The sequence below is a fragment of the Bos mutus genome, chromosome 8 (genome assembly GCF_027580195.1).
Source record: "Bos mutus isolate GX-2022 chromosome 8, NWIPB_WYAK_1.1, whole genome shotgun sequence".
Classification (NCBI taxonomy): domain Eukaryota; kingdom Metazoa; phylum Chordata; class Mammalia; order Artiodactyla; family Bovidae; genus Bos; species Bos mutus.
In genome coordinates, this window is record NC_091624.1 from 11,444,212 (window position 1) to 11,467,128 (window position 22,917).

The following is a 22,917-nucleotide window of genomic DNA, read 5'->3' on the forward strand; positions in this document are numbered from 1 at the left end:
ACCTGGTTGAAGTTGTTTCTTAGTTTTAATTGTGTGTGTGTGTGTGTGAATTCCTTAAGACTTTTTTTAGACAAGAGCATGTCAACTGCAAGTAAAAATAGTTTTACTTATCTGCAGGAAATTTGTTAAATAGAGAAAAAGCTAAGTCCTTTCCCCATTCTCATCTGAACAACTTCCTAAGTCATTTAATAGGTTCATTGGAAACTGTTATCTCAGGACCCAAGGCCATAATACAGTTTCCCACATTGCTAAATTTATTACATGAAATATGTACAGAATATTTATTTATTTGAAAAATTTTAATTGGAGAATAATTGCTTTACAATATTGTGTTGGCTTCTGCCATATAACAATGTGAATCAGCCATAAGTATACATACGTCCCCTCCCTCGTGAGCCTCCCTCCCACCCCATCCCACCCCTCTAGGTTGTCAGAGTACTGCGCTGAGCTCCCTGTGACATACAGCAACTTCCCATTAGCAATCTATTTTACATATGTAATGTGTATGTTTCAATGCTACCCTTTCAATTGGTCACCCCCCCACCGCCGCCACATGCAGAATATTTAAAAGAAACAGAACAACTTAAAGAAATTAGTGGCTTCCTGATAAATCAGGTTTAAATGGTTCCAGGGACCTCGTGGAGAATTTATTTAGCTTACCCGCAACGGGCTGCTCCTGAGGAATGGTCATGGGTGGTGATCTGTGTCATTTCCCTCCTGGGAACAGCAGTGACCTGGCGATCAAAACGCTCCATCAGTCGGTGGGATGAGGGAACCGGAAGCTGGTCTAACCTGCGCAGCTGCAGGGAAGGTTCAGGGCTCGGCTCTGGGTCCCTTTCCTTCCCCCAGGAATGGAATGCCAGTGGCATCCAGTGGCCTGTCAGACCAATCACAGGCTAGAATTCTCACTCGTACTTAAGGGAATTCTCAGCCTTTTCTTCCACATCAGGTCATGGGCCGAGCTCACTCATGATAAAGTTAAATTGGGTGATTGGTCTGGGATAGCTTGAACTGCTGATTTGGTTTCTGAATCCTAGTGTTAATGGTGACCAGCAGAGAGACCAGCTGGGCAAGTAAACAAAGTCATGCCCTCTAATGGGCTGGCCATTAAGATTTTTCTAAAGTCTTTTGATGCATTTTGTTGAGTGGATTCTTTCTTTTTTTCTTTTAGAAATAATTATAGAAATTAATGAAGTGTCAGTGTTTAATAACACCTGTGTGAGGTGGCAAATAAACCCAGGAAGAATAAACTCCAAGATCGAATATGTGGTAAGTGAAGTGAACTCCTTTTTTTTCTGCCAGGGCAGAGATGGTTACCATGGGAATGAGAGTCAGAGGAACTTGCTTCCGGAAGTGCTTCTCAATCAAATAGCTCTCCAATCCCATAGTCCTTTTTAAAGTGAGTAGAGTTTTTCAGATATCTGGATTATTTTATTTTACATGTGGTGTTTAACGTGCTTGTCATCCTCCAGGGTGTATGCGTGGGGGGTGTATTTATATTTGGCATCATCATGATTGCTTGTTTCCAAGCTCTCGTGTGTCACTTCCCCAGAGCCTAGAAGCATCTGCTGCCTGGGTGACAGGATGCAGCGAGCGAGTCTCGGGTTGTGACTGCCTGCATTGATCGCTGGTCATTTGAGTGCAGGATAGCACTCCTTAGAGAAACTCCCCATTTTATGTCACTTCTCAGGGTTTCTGGACTATCAGGCTGATCAGATTTCATCATCAGAGACCAGATAGCAGAGGTTCGCCCTGTTTGCCTGCCCCGGGGTGAGCAGTGCAGTATAAAAGGGAGTAGTAAGAGAGTAGTTTCCCCCACTACAAAATCTCTCTTGGTTGTTTTCAGTGGAGTCACAGTGGGTTCTCTTGTCTTTTCCCCTCACAAAGATATACATAAAAGGACAGCGGTTGGACCCCCTGGAATCAGGTCATGAGGAGACAGTTAATTTGACCACAGAGAGCAGGACCCCAGAAGTGTGCCTAGACCTGTACCTGGGCACCAACTACACCGTGAACATTTCTACAGCCCCTCCCCGACGCTCCGTGCCAGCCGTCACTGAGTTCCAGACAGCTGGTAGGTGGAGGTGAAGTCTCATTTCCTCCTAGAGAATGCTAAGCGCAGGATGTGGGGAAATGTGCTTCAGAATCCACAGGTCAGGAGAGTTCACAGTTACTTTCTAAGGTTTGCAGCCAAGGGGTTAATTACTCCAGGGGTCAGAACCAGAGCAGAGCTAGTAGGAGAGATTCCTGTCCTAAGGATGCCAGACTGAATGGGCACTGATGTATGGATTCTCAGCTGGGTCCTCTAGTTGACGTGGAAGGTAACAAGAAGGCATTTAAAAGACAGCAGTAGGCAGTGATGCCCTCTGTTTCAGTTGTCCACGGCAATAGAGGGTAGCCATCTGGCTTATCTTTGGTGGGAAACTCAAAAGTCATTTCTTACTCTTGCCTATGACAAAGGAGGAGCCAGGGAGGCTGACCCAGGAGCTGTACATCTAGGATGAGAAGTGACCCCAGGACTGATTAGGGGTGGGGATTCAAAGTGAGGGTGAGCAGGTGGAGAGGAGGAGGCAGCCTTAGGATGCAGGAGGGTAGAAGTTGGTTGGAAAGCAGATTGGAGGGAAGGAGCCTCAGGAAGTTGTAATAAACACTAAGGCACATAGATATCATCTGGATTTTTATATCATCATGACAATTACAATAAGTTTTTTTCAGCACTCTGGTTGTAGGATGTCAAAATTAATTAAATTCTTTAAAAGCAAACCTTGAGAAGCCACTGATGTCATTTATTGTCTTGTATGAGTTGAGGTAGTTTTCAGCTAGGTATTTGATATCCTATTTAAGAAAACCTACTTAAGTTGGACCATAAAGGAAGCTGAATGCTGAAGAATTGATGCTTTTGAACTGTGGTGTTGTAGAAGACTCTTGAGAGTCCCTTGGACTGCAAGGAGATCCAACCAGTCAATCGTAAAGGAAATCAGTCCTGAATATTCATTAGAATGACTGATGCTGAAGCTGAAGCTCCAATACTTTGGCCACCTGATGTGAAGAACTGACTCATTAGAAAAGACCCTGATGTTGGGAAAGATTGAAGGCAGGAGGAGAAGGGGATGACAGAGGATGAGATGGTTGGATGGCATCACCGACTCAATGGACATGAGTCTGAGCAAGCTCTGGGAGTTGGTGATGGACAGGGAAGCCGGGCTCAGAGTCGGACATGACTGAGTGACTGAATTGAATTTAAGAAAACTCAACCTTTAGGTATTGCTGCTGCTAGGAACTGGGAAGTAACATGGATGTGGCAGAAATAAATGAAAAGTATGTTAGTCTTTACAATATCATTCAGACTATGAAATTATACAAAATAGGTCTCAGGGTACTTGTATAGAAATAAAATGATTTATTTCTAAGTAAAGACTATGTTAGGGAAAGATATTGTCAATTTAATATGGTAACTAATTAGAGAAAATTATTCAAAGTTAACAATAAACTACTGTAGATTTATTAGAAATAAAAAGATCATCCTAGGACTCCAAACTCATCTGTCTCTGTTCAGTCAATGACAGATTGCTGTTCATTGTCTGCTGTTTTTACTAACATCCTCTTCAACCTTTCCAAGTTAATTTCAGTTGGGGCAAGCATGGTCTTTGGGTTCAGACAGACCTGGATTTACATCTTAACTCTGCTGCTTAAGAGTTGAGTGACCCTGGCTGAGTCTGTTAATGTCTCCAGACCTCCTTCTGTCTGAAATTTTAAGTGGAACTAGATTAAATTTGCAAGTTAATCTAGTGAGGATTGGGCTTTATATTGAATTATCCCAACTGGGTACAAGGTACATTTCTACATTTTCTCCATATCTACTCGAGTTTTGTCTTTCCTGTTTATTTATGCCTTCATGCGAAGATTTGTCATTCTGTTCATTTAGATCCTGCACATTTAGCCATCTGATTTCATGATTAGCGTTATGCCAGTTCTCGTTAAATGAATTGGGAAGTTTTCCATATTTTTATATCCTGGAAAAGTTTATATCACTTCGGGATTATCCCCTTTCTTTAAAGCTGGACACACTTGCTCATAATGTCATTTAAGTTTCATCCCTTTGGGAGATAATTCTTTGATGACTGTCAATTTCTTCTGTGGTTTTGGGGATTTGTGTTTCTTACATATTCTTGAGTCAATTTTTATAATTTATACTTTCTTAGAAAATGCCCATTGAGTTGTGATTTTATTTTTTATTTATTTTTAATTTTTTAAAATTAAAAAAAATTTTAATTGGAGGCTAATTACTTTACAATATTGTGGTGGTTTTTGCCGTACGTTCACATGATATATTGGCAGAATGTCAAATGGAATATTTGTTGACAGCTCCTCTGGAGTTATAGATTATATATTCCCAGGTTATTTTGATTCCTAGTTTTGTGTTTCTTTCTTTTTAACACTTGCTTTGCTTAGCTTGGGTTGTCTGTTTCATTACTATTCTTTTCCCTGAAGAATAATCTTCTGGGTTTTTAAAATTATTTTTTGTCTCATTAATTTCTCTCATTTTTAAATTTCCTTCTCCCGGATTCTCTTAAGTTGATTATATTGTTCTATTACTAAATTCTTGAGTTAATTGCATGGTTCAACTTATTTCCATTATTTTCTGTTTGATGATAAAAGTCTTCAGTTCTTCTTTCTCCCTTCTGGATTTGAACTTTGGTGGAATTCCTTAGGCATTTATACATATTCTCTTTATTTTTACTTTCAAGACACGGTGTAATTGCTATTCTGATTTTCCCTTGATGGAAGAATTATTTATGAGGGTGTTAATATATGTTCCCTTTATTTTTACTTTCAAAGCATTATATACTTGGTATTTTGGTTTCCCCATTGATCGAAAGATTAATTATGTATGTATCAAGTGGTAGGTTTAAAATATTCTCAACATTTACACTTTGCTGTTGATTTCTAGGTTTTTTTTTTCAATTTTAGTATTCTTTGGGGGGGATTTGCTGACATTTTCTTGGGGTTTACTATTTGGCAAAGTTTTGCAATACTGGGTGTAGTGTTTGCTTTTAAATGAGGTAAGACTTAGTCTTCAATCAACTTTAGTGGTAAGGCTTTTCAGGACTTCTGTTTTTGTTGTTGTTATTATTTTTTGCTTATTTAGATTGCCATTCTTCTCAGTTTGTCTTGTACATTCTGATAGTTTGTCTCACACATTTTGATGTTATGATATTTATGTTCATGATTGATGTCCTAATTGTAGATTCTAACTTGCACTATTAACAAGTGGCTCACTTTAGCCTATTTAATAATTTTTTTGCCCTGATTTTCTTGACTTCTTTGTGCTCTGCTTGCATGATATGCCTTTGCCCACTTTTCTTCTTAAAATCTGTCTGGATAGTACTGCTATGGATGTACTTGAGGAGATAGCATATGTTGCAAACGTTTGTAAGAAAAATAGAGTTAATCCATTTACGCAGTAGTGTTTGTGATACGGTTTTCCTTTCTTCTGTCATCTTAATTTTTTCTCTTTTTAATGCTTTGTTGCTATGTCTATTGCATTCTCTCTTTGCTGCACAAATGTTCTTTTCTCAGTGACTCAGACGGTAGAGATCTTGCTTTTATTCAGTACTACACATTGAAAAACAAAAACAAAAAAATCCTATTTGAATGTGTATTTCTCTTATTACCAGTGTCGAGACTGGAATTATGTTGACTTCTCCCCCCAAAAGACAAGGAAGTTAGCATTTTTTACTTCCTTTTATTCCTTCCCCTTTTGCTTTCCTTTTGCTACTGGCTTAATACAGCTTTTTATTGCCAGCCTCTTATTTTTAATAATTTTTAACATGCACTACATCTTTTAAGAATTCATTTTTATATAAACTTATAGCAATATTTATAACAATTATATAAACAGCTGTATGTTTTCATGGTTTTAGTGTTTACTAGCGGTTCTTTCATACCAAAGTTTTCCTGTTTTCCTCTATTTTTATTTCTCTTTCTGCATCGTGATTTCTATTTTCTTACTGAGGAATGGGATACTTTCTGAGCCCAGGATTATCTGAGAACCTCATTTTGTTGTCTTCACAAGTGAATGGGAGCTTGATTGAAGATAAAATTATTGGACAAAACCTTTGTTGTCAGAATCCTGGAGGTTTCACATTGGCTTTGGGAATTTAAAATTTTGAAAGAGGAATTTGAAGGTGTGATTTTTTTTTTTTCAATCCCATGTAGACAATCTGATCTTTTTCAGCCTGGATATCATAGTTTTCTTTATATGTGAAGTTCCAGACTTTAATCATTTACTCGTGCATGTGGTAAATGCTTATTGACCACTTACTATGTGTTTGACAGTTTTGGGCATTGGGAATTCAATAGTGAGTGAGACAGAAATCTTTTCTTTCATGAAGTTTCAGTCATGGGTTATATACATGTTAATGTTTTTCACAGAATTTTCCTACAGCCCTGTAAGTTTTTGGATCCTCACATTTCAGTCTATCTACACATTAAGAATATTTTCTTTCATTAAATCTCTGAGTATTGTTTTTGTTTGTTTGTGTCAACTTAAAAAAATATGCACAGTGTGAGAATTGAGAGTTAAGTTTTATTTGGGGCAGTATGAGGACTGCTGCTTGGGAGGCAGCACCTCAGATAGCTCTGAGAAACTTCCAAACTGTTCCAAAGACACTATATATGTGATTTTGATAAAGGGGAGTACATGGAATCAAGTACAGATTTTTTGGTAGAAAGTTTCTGCTTGTCTCATGAAGCTTCTGCTAGTCACAAGAAACAATCTTCACCAAGAAGGACTTTAGGTCTTTTCTCGATATGAAGAGATATAAGAATTGGGCTCATAAAATCAGCTCCTGAGGATATCTAGCTATCTGAAGACTTGCCCTGCCAGTCTCCCGGGAGCACAGAGTGCCTCATTTCTGCTCTCCACTCTGAACTCCTTCAGCGGGTGCTGCAGTTCAGCTGCTGCAGCAGCACATACTTTAATCTTTGTAGAGGTAGGTGACGAGCAACCGTGGCAAGTGCCGATTTGTGGTTGACATTTGTTTTTGCACTTCAAATACTCCTATGTGGAATTCCTTGTCTATCTGCATTGGTCTTCCATTTTCTCTCTCTTTTTTACATCCATGCCTTCTCCCTCTGCCCTCTGTGAGTATGTAGTAAGTTTGTTCTCTGGATGCATTTGTGCGTCTATGAGTTGACATTTCTGATGCACTTTAAATTCTGCTGCTGCACTTTCATTTCCTTTTGGTTTTTGTCTCTTCCAGTTCCTCTTTTATTTCTGCCTCTCTCAACCAGTTTCCTCTCTGCTATCACATTCTTCTACCATCTCATCCTTTATCTGTTTGAATACATCTTTAAAATTTTTTACTGAGTGTACAAAACAGATGTTGCTGAGTTTTGCCATTATTTAGCTCAATATTTTTTCAACAGTCTTCATTCTTTGCTTTCAAGGCTTGATCTCCCTCTTCTTCTTTGTAGAATCATTTCTTAGGCTCCCCCCTTTCTTGATTATGATTACTTACCCTTGGAAGTAAAAGTTTTATTTAGGGACTTCCCTGGTGGTCCAGTGGTAAAGAGTTCACCTTGCCACGCGGAGGATACAAGTTCGATCCCTGACAGGGGAACTAAGATCCCACAAGCCATGGGGTAACTAAGCCCGTGAGCCACAAATGCTGAAACCCATGAGCCACAACTGGACAGTTCGTGCATCCCAATGAAAAGATCTCCCCTGAGAACAAAGATCTTGCGTGCTGCAACTTAGATCCGAGGCAGTCAAATAAATAAATAAGTAAATAAATATGTTTTTTAAAGTTTTATTTAGGATCGATATTCCCTTCATAATAAAATGGATGGCATTCCCTTTGGTCTTCCTTCTTATTGGATAATATTGATATGCTTATCTCAGATCTCATCTTGAAGGATTTACTGATGGTTGGATGATCCAGTGTCCTTTGAGGAGCAGCTGCAAGAAAGCCTCCTGCCCTGATTGAACACTTGGCTATCTTGGATCAATAAAACTGTAGCTCTTGCGTCAGCTCAGCATCACCTGGCTTCATATGGACCTTCGCCTACAAAGGCTGGAAGGAACAAGTCTCCCCTTTTGCCGACCACAGCTCTCTGTCAAATGGAACCTCCAGAGCCCCAGGCCTCCACTTAGAAGTCCTTCTCTGTTAATGATCTCCATTGTGCTAACGAGAGACTATTATTATTAGAAGTAGAAGTAGTGAGAACAAACAGTGTATGTAGCCTGGGTGCTTATCAGAATTGCCTGCTGAGTTAGAAAAAGAAAAGAAGAAAAAAACCCACCAGTGTCCAAGCTTTCCTGTAGATCTGCTGATGGGCATTTAGGATTGGGAGCCACCAGGCTAAGGGGCTCCAGCTGGAGAAGTCCTTGCTTCCAGCCCCAACTCTATAGGCACCAGTCCACCCTGTTCCTTCCGTTGAGATTTTGGGACCCTGTTCCTTTGCTTGGAAAGCATATTGCACAGAGCTCTCAGCCTTTTTCTTTGCCCAGATTCTTCCACGCTGAGCTATGTAGAAATATCTTCATGTTTCTGCCTTATAGATGGCAGTCAACCCTTCTTTCCAACCCAGATGCAAATTGACCCATTTTTACTACTCTCCGTCAATTCTGTCAGGGTTGGGGGTGGGAAGTGGGAACCAGATGCCTTTGTTCTCAGACCATAAGGGATATAAGTGGGAAAATCATATTGAGACAGGAACTCTGCAGACAATACTTCTGCTTTATGTTCTGTTTGTGTACAGACATATACTGTATGTGGTATTGCTCACACAGGTATACTTGGTATGCCTCAAAACCACATGCATACATGGGGCAATTTTTGTTTCTGGTATTCTTATGCAGTCTTAAAAATGAAAGTTGTGAAGGTATCAGAGAGCACTTGTGATAGGTCTTCAAATTCTTTCTCATAACCATATTTTTACATCTTCCAATAAGAGCTGCTGCTGCTGCCAAGTCATTTCAGTCATGTCTGACTCTGTGCGACCCCATAGACGGCAGCCCACCAGGCTCCCCCATCCCTGGGATTCTCCAGGCAAGAACACTGGAGTGGGTTGCCATTTCCTTCTCCAATGCATGATAGTGAAAAGTCAAAGTGAAGTCGCTCAGTCGTGTCTGACTCTTCGCAACCCCATGGACTGCAGCCCACCAAGCTCCTCCATCCAGCCAAGACTATTTTCTCCAAGCTGATTGCCTGGTGCTGCCTCTGTCAGTGATATTTAAAATTTGAAATGGACAATTCTGATTTTGAAGACAAAAGTTTATTGCTATCATTATTTCTTCTTAGGTAGCAAAGACTCCAGTGGGAGAAATACGCATGAAAGGTTGTTATAAAAAGCTTCTCTCTGCTAAACATTGAAGCTTTTTCACATTTGTAGAAAATGTCCAGACTTGTTTGTTAGGAAATCTGCTTTTTTCTTGAAAATTAGCCTTGGTATTACTAGACTCTCTGTGGGGTCTTAACAAACTTCTTTTTTTTTGTTGTTTTAACTGCCTTAAGAAAATAGAACATCGAAGGAATGAATTAGACTGCAGGAGGCATGAAATTACTTTTCTTCTATACAGGGATGGAAATACATCTGCTTCTTGATTATTTTACTGCCTTAGCCCTCATCTAAGGAGCCCTGGAAATACTGTCTGCTGAGAACAAACATCTTGCTTGGTCATCTACTTTCTGGTCATCTTCTAGGTTGGCAACATTTGCTCTAAGAGTTCTAATCCCTGACCTTTACTTTTATTCAGCTTTCTCCTTATTCTCAGACTTTCTGCCTGTTGAGATACTTACCTTCATGACATTTTACTTATGGGACAATCCAAATGATAGGATTAACTTTCTAAAATCTCACACCTTTATTGGTTAACAATAGTTTCATTTATTTTATTATTATTTATTGATTTTTGACTGCTCTGGGTCTTTGTTGCTGCACACGGGGCTCTCTCTAGTTGCGATGAGTGAGGACTCCTTTCTAGTTTCAGTGTTCAGGCTTCTCGTTGCCTTGAATTCTCTTGTTGCAGAGCACAGACTCTAGGGTACCCTGGCTCAGCAGTTGTGGCACCTAGGCTTAGTCGCTCCAGCATGCAGAATCTTCCCGGACCAGGGATCGAACCCACATCCCCTACATTGGCAGGTGTATTCTTGACCACTGAGCCCCAAGGAAAGTCCTACAACCGTTTAAAAATATATATACATTATTTATGCTTGTGATATAAAAAAAGTAACACGGATTGCTTGATTGCACAAATAGGAAATTGAGGGCCAGAGGGGTTAAGTGACTTAGCTAAGGTCATGCAGTTAAGAAGCTGTGGAGCCAGAACTTGGAGCCAGGTTTGATGCTTCTGCTGTTAAACATTCTGTTGGCTCTCGGAGTTGCAGTTGTCCTTCATCATGGTATGTTTTACTAGCAACATTTCCCTGTGTTCTTTCTTATCATTTAGGTGATGATCTCTTAGAAGATGATGGGATTTTCAATATTTCAATATTTAATAAAGTTTGCTTGAAATTGAACAGACATTCTAGGAAAGTTGGATCAGAACGAGTGTATCAAGTAAGAAGATCTCTTATGCTATTCTTAATAAATTGTGTCACTTAAATATTTGGGTGCTCTCCAAGTGGGGATCCAGAGTATTTAAACACATGAATGGAATGAACTTCTAGATTGTTTAATTCTTATTTCTAGAGATGGATGCAAGACAGCTGCAAGTGAGGAACTAAATTGAAGGAAGATACTATATATATTTTTTTAATTTTAATGATTTGCTATCATTTTCTCTGATATTTCATATATATTATATGTTATTAATATTTTGGTATATTAGTTGCAGCTGATTTTGTCATCAAATTCATACATGGAGGTGGGTTTTTAAGAAACTTCTTGCAGGGCTGTTGGTTCTCATTTAACTTGAATTTATAAACATCACAAATCTCAAGTAAAATTGTGAGTGTAATCAGGTAGGAACTGAGATTTGTTATTTTTGTGTCAGTTTCAGTTCAGTTCAGGCAAATTTTGCAAATTTGCCTCAGACTGATCTTCATTCTACCCCACTGCATTCATTCTGTCCGGTTGCAGTCACCCAATCCAAATTCTCATACAGCATAACAGAGTTCCTAGTACTTGAAAAATTAATATTTTTTAAAAAAGTGACATTCATATCTCATTTACCTTTTCTATTTACTGGGGAGAAAGAGTATCTACACTTAGATGGCTTTATATTCAGAGAAATTCTCCAGGTAGCTGCTTGGAACTTTCTAATTTTGTTCAGTTCAGCTCAGTTCAGTTGCTCAGTCGTGTCCGACTCTTTGAGACCCCATGGACTGCAGCACGCCAGGCCTCCTTGTCTATCACCAACTCTCGGAGCTTACTTGAGTAAGCTTATGTCCATTGAGTCGGTGATGCCATCCAACCATCTCATCCTCTGTCGTCCCCTTCTCCTCCCGCCCTCAATCCTTCCCAGCATCAGGGTCTTTTCCAATGATTCAGTTCTTCACATCAGGTGGCCAAAGTATTGGAGTTTCAGCCTCAGCATTAGTCCTTCCAATGAATATTCAAGACTGATTTCCTTTAGGATGGACTGGTTGGATCTCTTTGCAGTCCAAGGGTCTTCTCCAACACCACAGTTCAAAAGCATCAATTCTTTGGCACTCAGCTTTCTTTAAAGTCCAGCTCTCACATTCATACAGTTTACTGCCTAGCAAATCATCTGGCAGAGTGTAGACTAAGTATTAAATTAGAATTAATTCATCAACCGTTTGCCAGAAGAATATCATGTGTTAGGACCTGGAAATTCGGTCTGAATTAATATAAGCATACATGTAAACAGACAACTATAATTTGGTATCATAAGAGTTTTGATAAAAAGTAAATAAATGGAATAGGAGATGATGTTCAGGTACAGTTTTCTTTTAACAAGAATCAGAAATGATGCCGAGTCATAGACAGTAAGTGGAATTCACCAGATGAAAGATGTTGCGTGAGGTGGAAGAAGGGCACCGTGGGCACGTAGAGTAGCTTATTGGATAATCGAGAATGTGGCTTTTTGGAGGAACAGAGAAAACACGGGAGATGGGAAGAAATGAGACAAAAATCTGAGTAGTGGCCTGGTCATCCTTGATTCCTGTACTTTTGAACTTGAATCTTATTTTGATGTCTGTGTGGAAGCACTGAAGGATAAACAGGTGAGTGAAATATTCAAATTTTTATACTGGAAAGAACACTGGATCTAGAAACATATTCAGGTACCTAAGTAATTTAATATAAAATAAAGATGGTTTTTCAAATGAATACAGAAATAAATGGTTTGGAGACAATTGGTTAACACCTTGGTTAAGAGGATAAATGATTCTTACTTCATGGCCTACACTAAAATGATTAAAGAGTTCAATTTAAAAATCGCTGTTTTTTTAATATGTCAGACAAAGATTAAGTAAGATGTGTAACACTCTTAACGAATCCATTGGAAAGAAGTGAACATTCAAAGGGAGTTTGCAAAAGAGAATATGCTTACTGCCAAAACACACATGAGCATGTGTTATGCCTCAGAAAAAATATAAACCATGAGTTACCATAGTCTTTCTATAAACTTGGAGTGAATCCTGTTACACACAGCTGTGGGCACTTAAATTGGCATGACTTTCCAGAATGGTTACTTGTTAGGGTCTATCAGTAAATTTTCAGACATATACTATAATTTATTATGCAGACATACACAGAAAGGTTAAACTATCCTCTGAAGCTTTATTTATATTAGGGGAAATTGAAAACAACTTAAATGTCCATTAATAGGAATTTGTTCCAATAAATAATCGTACATTCATCGGATCAAACACTATCAGACTCGAAATAGCTTCTGCTTCCCGCTGGACAGCATTTGCTGCTGTGGACCAATATTCGCACTGAAATAGTCTCTTTATCTCTTCTGGTCTGAGCCCTCTCAGTCTCCTTTACAAGATCTCTCTTCTGTCTGTGCCTTAAATTTGATTACCCCAAGGCTGTGCCTTCCCTGTTCTCTTGTCCTAACGTACCTGTCTTTGGGTGTCTTACCCATTGTCTTGACTTCCGTGACCGTCTCCGTCTCCCAAGACTCCTGAGTCGACTTAGTTAGGGCTAATCTATTCTCTAAGCTCTGGGTCCTGTACCCCACCCCCTACCAGCTTCCTGTGCTCCCTTTAGCACTGTGTCTTCACATATGTGACTCTCTACCTGCAAAACCCTTCTTTCCCTCATTGTACCTGGCTAACTCCTGCTTGTCCTGCAGTGATCAGCTTGGTCATCTCCCTGGTGGGAGGCCTTCTCTGACTTCTTCCCCCAAATGCCATCCATTCTTTGAATTGGTTTTCCTATCCTGACTTTTCACATCTGCAACTCACATGGGTAATGCCAATTTCCCCTTCAGTCCACAATTAAGATGAGGAAGCCTTCCCTGATCCCTAAGGAGGAAGGTCAGGTGGCCCTCCTGGGTACTCCTCCAGCCTCATGTGTTGTAACACTTATTCCTGTGTATTTTATTTGCCTGGATACTTACCTGTGAGTTCCTTGAGGTTGGGACCTGTATCTTATTTACTGCTGTATACCCAACACTGTATACTCTGGCTGGCAAGTAACAGGCACTCTATCCATTTGTAGGATTATTTAATGATAGAGAAAATTTTATAATATGTTGTTAAGTAAAAGGACTATAAAATTATTCAAACCGTGTGATTTCAAGTTTGTTAACTAGGAAGTAATTTTTGTTTATAGACTGAAATACAGGTAGTTTAGAATGAGACAGACTAAATGCAGCCTCCATAGTTGTGAGGTTTTTCTCCAGCAGATGGCAGCAGTCTAAATGTGGATGTGGGTGAGGTCAAACGTCTGGCTGGACTGAGTGCTTTCAATTGTCAAGAGTGGGTGATATTGAGAAGAAAAGGGTAAGGGCGTTGAGGGTTTCAGGCAAGGAGAGCAGTAGAAGTGATATAACAATGGTTTGGTTTTTTTTGAGATAGGTAGGGAAGCTGAGAGTGGGGGTGTTAGAATATTAGTAGACAGTTTTGAGTGAGGAAGTCTTAGGGGATTTCGTGAGAGCAATCAGAGTGGGAGCAAGTGGTCCAGAAGAATAGGGGATTAGGAGATCCTGGTGGAGCAGCTCAGAGGAGGACACAGTCTAGGCTGTGGATATGGGTAGCTCAGGTGGAGTGGAGGAACTTCACAGCAGTGAACTCAAGGCACTCTGAGACCAAGTTTTGATGGCTTATCTATATAAGGACTTTCATGTTACCCAAGAGAATGCTAGGAATGCTTGCCTCTGTCGGGGAGAGAGGAATCTCTCAATGAGCCAGGTGAAGAATGGCTGTGATGAAGAAGGGTAGAGGATGGAAGAGTCAGTGACACCAGCATCAAAGGAAACTCTAAAAATATGTACGTCCAGCTAAAGCACCAGATGATCATATGATCTGGGACTTTTACATTTTTTTTTCCTTTATAAGCCCCTATATTATATGTACATCTTGAGTTGGTGGTGGCCCCACTCCAGTACTTTTGCCTGGAAAATCCCATGGACGGAGGAGCCTGGTAGGCTGCAGTTCATGGGGTCGCTAGAGTTGGACACGACTGAGCGACTTCACTTTCACTTTGCACTTTCATGCATTGGAGCAGGAAATGGCAACCCACTCCAGTGTTCTTGCCTGGAGAATCCCAGGGACGGGAAGCCTGGTAGGCTGCCATCTATGGGGTCGCACAGAGTCAGACACGACTGAAGCGACTTAGCAGCAGCAGTAGCAGCAGCTTGACATTTGGTTCATCTGAGATGTAGTTATGCATTTTAAGCTTAGTCTTATAGCTGGTTGAGGGGGAGGTTGCATAGGCTAGGTAGGGTAACTTTGTAAAGCTGTCACCCAGTTTAGCTTGCTATTGTATTAAAAATAATTCTCTGTGGGTGAGGATAAGTAGAAGGAAGCTCCTTGCTTTCTTTCCATTTTGCTTGTAGTATAGGTATCTGCAAGCCAAACAAATTTAATGGATCCCTTTCTTTTAATCTCATGACAGTTTAAAGTTCTAGGTCGAAGGTGGTATCTGAATACTTTTTATCACGCAACATCGTTTAACTTTACTACGAGGGAACAGACGGCAGTGGTGTGTTTAGATCTGTATCCAGCAACTGACTACTCGGTGAATGTCACCCTCCTGGGATCTCCGGAGCGGCCATCAGTGCAAACAACAGTAACCACCGCACCAGCAGGTAGGTGGGGTGTCTTTCTGTTTGGGGTCTTAAGACAACAAGTTAAATGTGTATTGAACTACACAACATGGGGGAGCATAAAGAATGCTAGTCTTGGAGGCAAGAGACCGGGTTCTCGGTCTAACAAACTGCCAGTTTTGTCTGGGGTACAAGGTCTCTGAATCTTCCCTCCCCCACAGGGGTGCAGGCTCAGAGAGGATACAGACCAGGAACTGAATGATTTACTCAGGAATCTCTAGGAGTAATGGATCGAGCATTGTGTAAGGTTTTCTATCTTTCGCCTCAAATTTAAGACAGCTGAAACCTAAAGGTAGACATTTGGGCAACTAGAACCAGCTTCCAGGAGTTCGGAAGTGTGAGCTCCACTGTGTCGGGCATTGGAGGGACAAGGAGGCCACCTGACTGGGTCTCATACAAGCACATTAATGCAACACAGAGAACAGTGGTCTAAAGCAGATTAGGCTCCTTCCCCTGTGGCTTGTGTTGTTGCTGTTTAGCCGCTCAGTTGTGTCACTCTTTGCGACCCCATAGACTGCAGCACAGCAGGCTGCCCTGTCCTTCACTCTCCCCTGGAGCTTGCTCAAACTTGTGTCCATTGAGTCAGTGATGCCATCCAACCATCTCATCCTCTGTTGCCCCCTTCTCCTCCTGCCTTCAGTCTTTCCCAGAATCAGAATCTTTTCCAATGAGTCGACTCTTCACATCAGGTGGCCAAAGTATTGGAGCTTCAGTTTCAGCATCTGTCCTTCCAATGAATACTCAGGGTTGATTTCCCTTCCCAATAGAAGCGGCTGTGTCAACTCCACAGCTCCCCCTAGTGGCAAGAAATGCTGATGTCGCTACAATTAATTGATTTTTTTTTTTGACGTGCTGTAGCAGGAGCAGCAGCAGCAGGGCATTCAGCATCTTTAGTTCCCTGCTGCTGTTGCTGCTGCTGCTAAGTCGCTTCAGTCGTGTCCGACTCTGTGCGACCCCATAGACGGCAGCCCACTAGGCTCCTCTGTCCCTGGGATTCAAACTCGCACCCACTGCATTGGAAGTGCTGAGTCTTAACCACTGGACTGCCAGGGAAGTCCTTCTACAATTAATTTCTTTTGTTCTTTTATCAGTAGGGTTTAAGGGACAAATCTATGGACAGCCGGGCAGAGACGCTGCCCCCTTTGAAGGAAAGCAGTAGAGTAAGATAGGTCTTGCTCTTACCTTCCTGAGGCCTTTATCCTGTTCACCCACTGATCTTTGCGGGTCGAGAGTGAACACTTTGGTCTTTGTACTTGGAAGGCTCTGAAATATAATAGACACAAATGAGGGCCATGCAGTACAGGAGAATGAAAATTCACTATTTTATTTTCCATCTCAGATTATGCTTGGTATCAACACACATTGCAAGATGAATTCCTCCTCACAGCATAAACCTAGCCCCCACATCCATTTCCAGAATTTGAATATACATTTCCTCCAACTGTTCAATCCTCAGAGGAATGAAAGTCTGAAATTAACACCTACTTCTCCTTGTAAATTAATATGTAAAGGCACTCGAGTCCCAGGTTCTTTCCTCCCCAGTGTTTTCTCTGCAAAGTCTCTGTCAGAGTGGCCTGCTTGTGATGGAGAGTGTGTTCTAGCTGTTACATCCTAGAAATCTTGTTTTTTGTAATAGACGTGACTTCTTGGTGGAGGTGCTGCTCAGTCACTCAGTTGGGCCCAACTCTTTGCGACCCCATTAACAGTAGTACTCTACCAGGCTTCTCTGTCCATGGGATTCTCCAGGCAAGAATACTGGAGCGGGTTGCCATTTCCTCCTCCAAGGGATCTTCCCAACCCAGGGACTGAAACTGCATCTGTTGATCTCCTGCCTTGGCAGGCGGATTCTTTATCACTGAGCCACCTGGAAAGCCTATATTACTAAGGTACCTCCAAAGTTGAAGTAATCTTGAATTATCCCAAGTTTCATCTTTCAATGTCTCAACGTGAGGCCCAGAGTTACAGAACTTTGAAAAGCAAAATTAGGTGACAGCTGTACAACACTGTGAGTGTACTAAATATCATTGAATTGTATACATTAAAGTGGTTAATTTTATGTTGTGTGAATGTCAGTGAGAAAAACCCGGTGGATTAGATATGTTTGTCTTGCTCCTGGGCCTCAGTTACCTTCTGCGTGATTCGTTATGTGACATAATTCAAGCAAAATGTTTAACAGAGTTCCTAGTACATAATAATGTACATAATATGTACATTATATTACATGATGATGTAATATGTTATTATATTATTATTATATTACATAATATTTTATGTAATATAATAATATTATATACATTATTATATTACATAATGTAATTATGTTACATATTATATTACATAATATAATAATAGTATATACATTATTATATTATATAACGTAATTATGTTACATATTATATTACATAATGTAATATAATAATATATACATAATGTAATATAATAATATTATATACATTATTATATTACATAATGTAATTATGTTACATATTATATTACATAATGTAATATAATAATATATACATTATTATATTACATAACATAATTATGTTACATATTATATTATAATAATATATTATATACATTATTATATTACATAACGTAATTACATTACATATTATATTATAATGTAATATAATATTATATACACTATTATATTACATCATAATGATGTAATGATGTAGTAGTGATGATGACAGTGCTAGCTTTATTTACTCATTTGTTTAAATTAATTTTTATTGGAATATAGTTGCTTTACAATGCTGTGTTAGTTTTTACTGTATAGTGAAGTGAATCAGCTATACGTGTACATAAATCCCCTGTTTCTTGGATTTCCTTCGCATTTGGGTCACCACAGAGCGCTGAGCAGAGTCCCCTGAGCTGCGCAGTCGGTTCTCATCAGTTGTCTATTTTATACACAGCATCAGCTCTAACTTTGCTTTCTGAGCACTGAAGATGCGCAGCCGTTGTTCAAAGTGCTTTCCTTGAGTCAACCCGAGCCCACCCAACCTTCTGAGGAAGGCATTGCTATTATTCCCCTTTTACAGATAAGGACCATGAGGCACAGAGAAAGTTAAGCTGCAAGCCCAAGATCACAAAACTCGTGAGTGGTACAAGTGGGATTTGAACCCAGCCTGGCTCCAGGGCCCTCATTTTTAATCGGTGCATCTACTGCTTTTAACTAAATATTAGTGCTCGAAAAAAAGAAAAATTTTGTTCCTAGAACCAGCGCGTGTTCGTCCAGACCCACCTTGCTTTTGTCAGCCTTGGACTGTGAGCAGAGGCTTCAAGTGCCATGGGTGTGTAAATGCATTCATTGAATAAATGTTCATTTCTTATCTATTGTGTGTCAGGCAGGTTCTGGTCGCTGACAATGCAGCAGCAATAAAACAGTCTCAGCTGTCATGGGGTTGGAGTCAGGAGGTTGGAGAGGAGACAGATAAACAAGTAAGGAAATATATCATATGTTAGGTGGGGCTAAGTGGTAAGATGAATAAAATTTGGCAAAGGGAGTGGCAGTTGATGGTCAGGGAGGGCCTCTATTGTAAAGAGACATTTAAGTACAGGTTTGAAGGAAGTGAGGGGAACACCGTGTGACAGGCATGTCCTTGGCATGTTCTGGGAACATCAGGGAAGCCAGCATGGCTGGAGCAGAGTGGGTTGGAGAAAGTGGCAGGAGATGCAGTCTCTAGCTTGAGTTTAATGAGGGGGTCTTGTTGCCAAGTTGAGAAAGTGAGACTATTGTTATCTCCTCCTTTGCAAGGTGGACCCCAGATTATCCACAGTGAGTATAATCGACCGTGGGATATGTCAGCCTCTATGGGTCACTAAGCAATCAGAAGTCCACCCCCCATGAGTTTCAACTTAATTTGGGAAATCTCTTTTCATAAAGTTCCTTGGATTCCGTCTGACCTTAGGCTGCTCATCTGTTATATAGGAGGAGGAAATCTGCTCTCTCTGAACATTTTGGAACTTTGCCCATGGGGGCTCCAGGTCTTTCTTGTTATCTATCCCATGTATTTAGAACCTTGTATTTTCATTTCTCCTTCAGGCCCTGTTTCTCCCACCCTCTACCGTTGCTAAAGACCTTGATCTGTGTAGTGAAAGAGCCTCCTTTCTCTGTAAGCAGGGCATCCATATCTATAGTAGGAAACTCTTCAAGTGAAACGCATTGTCTTAAACAGAAATGGACTCTCTGACGTGGAAAACAAACTAATGGTTGCCAGAGAGGGATGGCAGGCGGCAGGCGGTGGTGTTTAGTTGCTAAGTCGTGCCTGACTCTTTTGCAACCATAATGAGTCTTTTGAAACCTCAGTGACCGTAGCCTGCCAGGCTTCTCTGTCCATTGGATACTGGAGAGGGTTGCCATTTCCTTCCCCAGGGGATCTTCCTGACCCAGGGATTGAACCCATGTCTCCTGCATTGGCAGGTGGATTCTTTACCACTGAGCCATCTGGGAAGCTCCAGTGGGGGCAAGGGGCACAGATAAATGAAGAACTTGGGATTAACATATACACGCTGCTATATATAAGGTAGGGCTTCCCTGTTGGCTCAGATAAATCTAGAATCTTTACCTGATTCTAGGTAAAGAATCTGCCTGCCAATCAGGAGATGCAGGAGACTGGGATTCAGTCTCTGGGTTGGGAAGATCCCCTGGAGAAGGAAATGGCCCTGCAGTATCTCATGGACAGAGGAACCTGGCAGGCTACAGTCCATAGGGTCGCTAAAGTCAGACCCAACTTAGCCACTCAACAGCAGCAGCAACAACATATATAAGGTAGGGAAACAACGAGGACCTACTGTATAGCACAGAGAACTGTATTCAATATCTTGTAATAACGTTTAATGGAAAAGAATCTGAAAAGTATATATATGTGTGTGTGTGTACGCAGAGTCGGACACGACTGAGCGACTGAACTGAACTGATATATATATATATATATATATATATATATAAATTGTATATTTGAATCACCTTGCTGTACACTTGATACTAACACAAAATTGTAAATTAACTATACTTCTATATACAGAAAGGAGGGTACATGCCAAATGGGGAGAAAAGTACTGCAATAAACTCATAGTCATTAAAAAAGAAAGAAAGAAAGAAATGTAATGTCTTGCAACACAGTCCCAACTTCCTGCTCTTTTCTCTGAATTTCTCTGTACCCAGAAAGCTCCCAATAATTGTTCTAATCCAAATGACTTCCTATTATTGAATGACTTGCTTCTGAGTCCTGCTTCCTGGTTAAGAAGTTTCCTTTGTCTTTCCTGGAAAATTACCCTCCTCTGATCCTTGGGCTGCTGTTGAGTTTCTGGAACTTGTGCTTTCATTGGTCTGATGTGGTCAGGAATTCTCCTAGGTTAGTGGTTTTTCACCCAAACCCCACCTTTCCTTAGAACTGAATTTCTAAGACTTGAACTGCCCGTGTTTCTTTGATGGGAACCGAAGCACTCCTTCCTACCACCCTTTCCTTTACTGCGTTGGGAGGGATAATCCTCCAATGTTCCAGGGCCTCCTAAGTGTTCCCTTCTGCTCCGTCAGGCTAGCTGAGTGGTAAGCGTTCAACCTTCCATGCCAGCTGTTTCTATTCCTTCTTCTTCCCCAGGCCTGGCTAATACCTTTTGCTATAGATTAGTACTTACCTTCTCTATATTTGCTTTTTGTTTTCGTACTTCGATGTTTGTTCTCCTAACGTATAACTTTGGATTCTACCTGTGAGGTCTTCATAGAGCAAGAGCGATGCCTTGCCTCAGTCAGTATTCAAATAAATTCTTCCCACCTTCCCTCTTGTTAGGAGGTATTTATTTCTGTTCAGTTCAGTCTGTGACCTCAGCCTGAGCCTGATCAAGGGTCAGGCACCCTGAATCCTCCTTACATCTCTGCTTTCTGCTCCTTCTTTTCAAGTTTTAAATCCGTGTATTTCCCGGGCAGACTTCTTGTAGTCTGTGCCATACCTGGTGTTTCAGCTGTAAGAACAATGTCACCTGGAAACTCACTTAATGATGCCTGAAGAATCCTACACTGATCTTTCTAGTCTTTCTCTTATTAAATATGTCACATTTTCTGTAGCTACATAGTACCACAACTCCAGTTACTGAAAAGTTCTCTATTAGTGCTTACACTGGGTTACCTACTTAAAACTGTCAGAGGACCCTTCTTGATAGAATAATACCTTAACTCTGATCCCACCTTTTGGGGGATCATTTTGTTTTTTCTCCAGAATAGTCCCTTTATTCTTCTCTTTGATGATTTTCAGCCATTACCCTGACCTAGTGAGTATTTCTACCTTTTCTAGTCTCTTTAGAGCAGTTACATTTGGATATATCTCCTTTTCCTTATTGTGGTTTTCTATCTGGGATAACAACATTGTACAGGAGATAGTAATCAAAACCATCCCCAAGAAGAAGAAATTCAAAAAGGCAAAATGGTTGTCTGAGGAGGTATTACAAATAGCTGAGAAAAGAAGAAAAGTGAAAAGCAAAGGAGAAAAGGAAAGATATAAGCATCTGAGTGCAGAGTTCCAAAGAATAGCAAGGAGAGATACGAAAGCCTTCCTCAGTGATCAATGCACAGAAATAGAGGAAAGTAATAGAATGGGAAAGACTAGAGATCTCTTCAAGAAAATTAGAGATACCAAGGGAACATTTCATGCAAAGATGGGCACAATAAAGGACAGAAATGGTATGGACCTAACAGAAGCAGAAGATATTAAGAAGAGGTGGCAAGAATACACAGAAGAACTGTACAAAAAAGATCTTCATGACCCAGATAACCATGATGGTGTGATCACTGGACTAGAGCCAAACATCCTGAAATGTGAAGTCAAGTGGGCTTTAGGAAGCATCACTATGAACAAAGCTAGTGGAGGTGATGAAATTCCAGTTGAGCTATTTCAAATCCTGAAAGATGATGCTGTGAAAGTGCTACACTCAATATGCCAACAAATTTGGAAAACTCAGCAGTGGCCGCAGGACTGGAAAAGGTCAGTTTTCATTTCCATCTCAAAGAAAGGCAATGCCAAAGAATGCTCAGAGTACCACACAATTGCACTCATCTCACACACTAGTAAAGTAATGCTCAAAATTCTCCAAGCCTGGCTTCAACAGTACGTGAACCATGAACTTCTAGATGTTCAAGCTGGATTTAGAAAAGGGAGAGGAACCAGGTATCAAATTGCCAACACCCACTGGATCATTGAAAAAGCAAGAGAGTTCCAGAAAAACACCTACTTCTGCTTTATTGACTATGCCAAAGCCTTTGACTGTGTGGATCACAAGAAACTGTGGACAATTCTGAAAGAGATGGGAATACCAGACCATCTTACCTGTCTGCTGAGAAATCTGTATTCAGGTCAAGAGGCAACAGTTAGAACTGGACATGGATCAACAGACTGGTTCCAAATCAGGAAAGGAGTACATCAAGGCTGTATATTGTCACCCTGCTTATTTAACTTATATGCAGTCCTCCAGGCTGCATGTCTGGAGGCCTCCCTGTCCCTTACTGTCTCCCAGAGTTTGCCCAAGTTCATGTCCATTGAATTGGTGATGCCATCCAACCATCTCATCCTCTGTTGCCCTACTCTTCTGCCTTCAGTCTTTCCCAGCTCAGGGTCTTTTCCAGTGAGTTGGCTCTTTGCATCATGTCACCCCAACATCACAGGCTCTCA

The 22,917-nt window shown here is 40.6% G+C and overlaps 1 protein-coding gene across 2 annotated transcripts in view; it reads left to right on the top strand.

Moving 5' to 3' along the window:
* SUSD1 (sushi domain containing 1) overlaps positions 1-22,917 on the top strand; it is a 137,549-nt gene that overhangs the window by 57,906 nt on the left and 56,726 nt on the right. For both annotated transcript variants that reach the window (XM_070375110.1, XM_070375111.1), the window contains exons 7-10: positions 1,172-1,269; positions 1,888-2,074; positions 10,457-10,566; positions 15,040-15,232. In XM_070375110.1, coding sequence (XP_070231211.1) covers positions 1,172-1,269; positions 1,888-2,074; positions 10,457-10,566; positions 15,040-15,232 — 588 coding nt within the window. The remainder of the gene's footprint in view (positions 1-1,171; positions 1,270-1,887; positions 2,075-10,456; positions 10,567-15,039; positions 15,233-22,917) is intronic.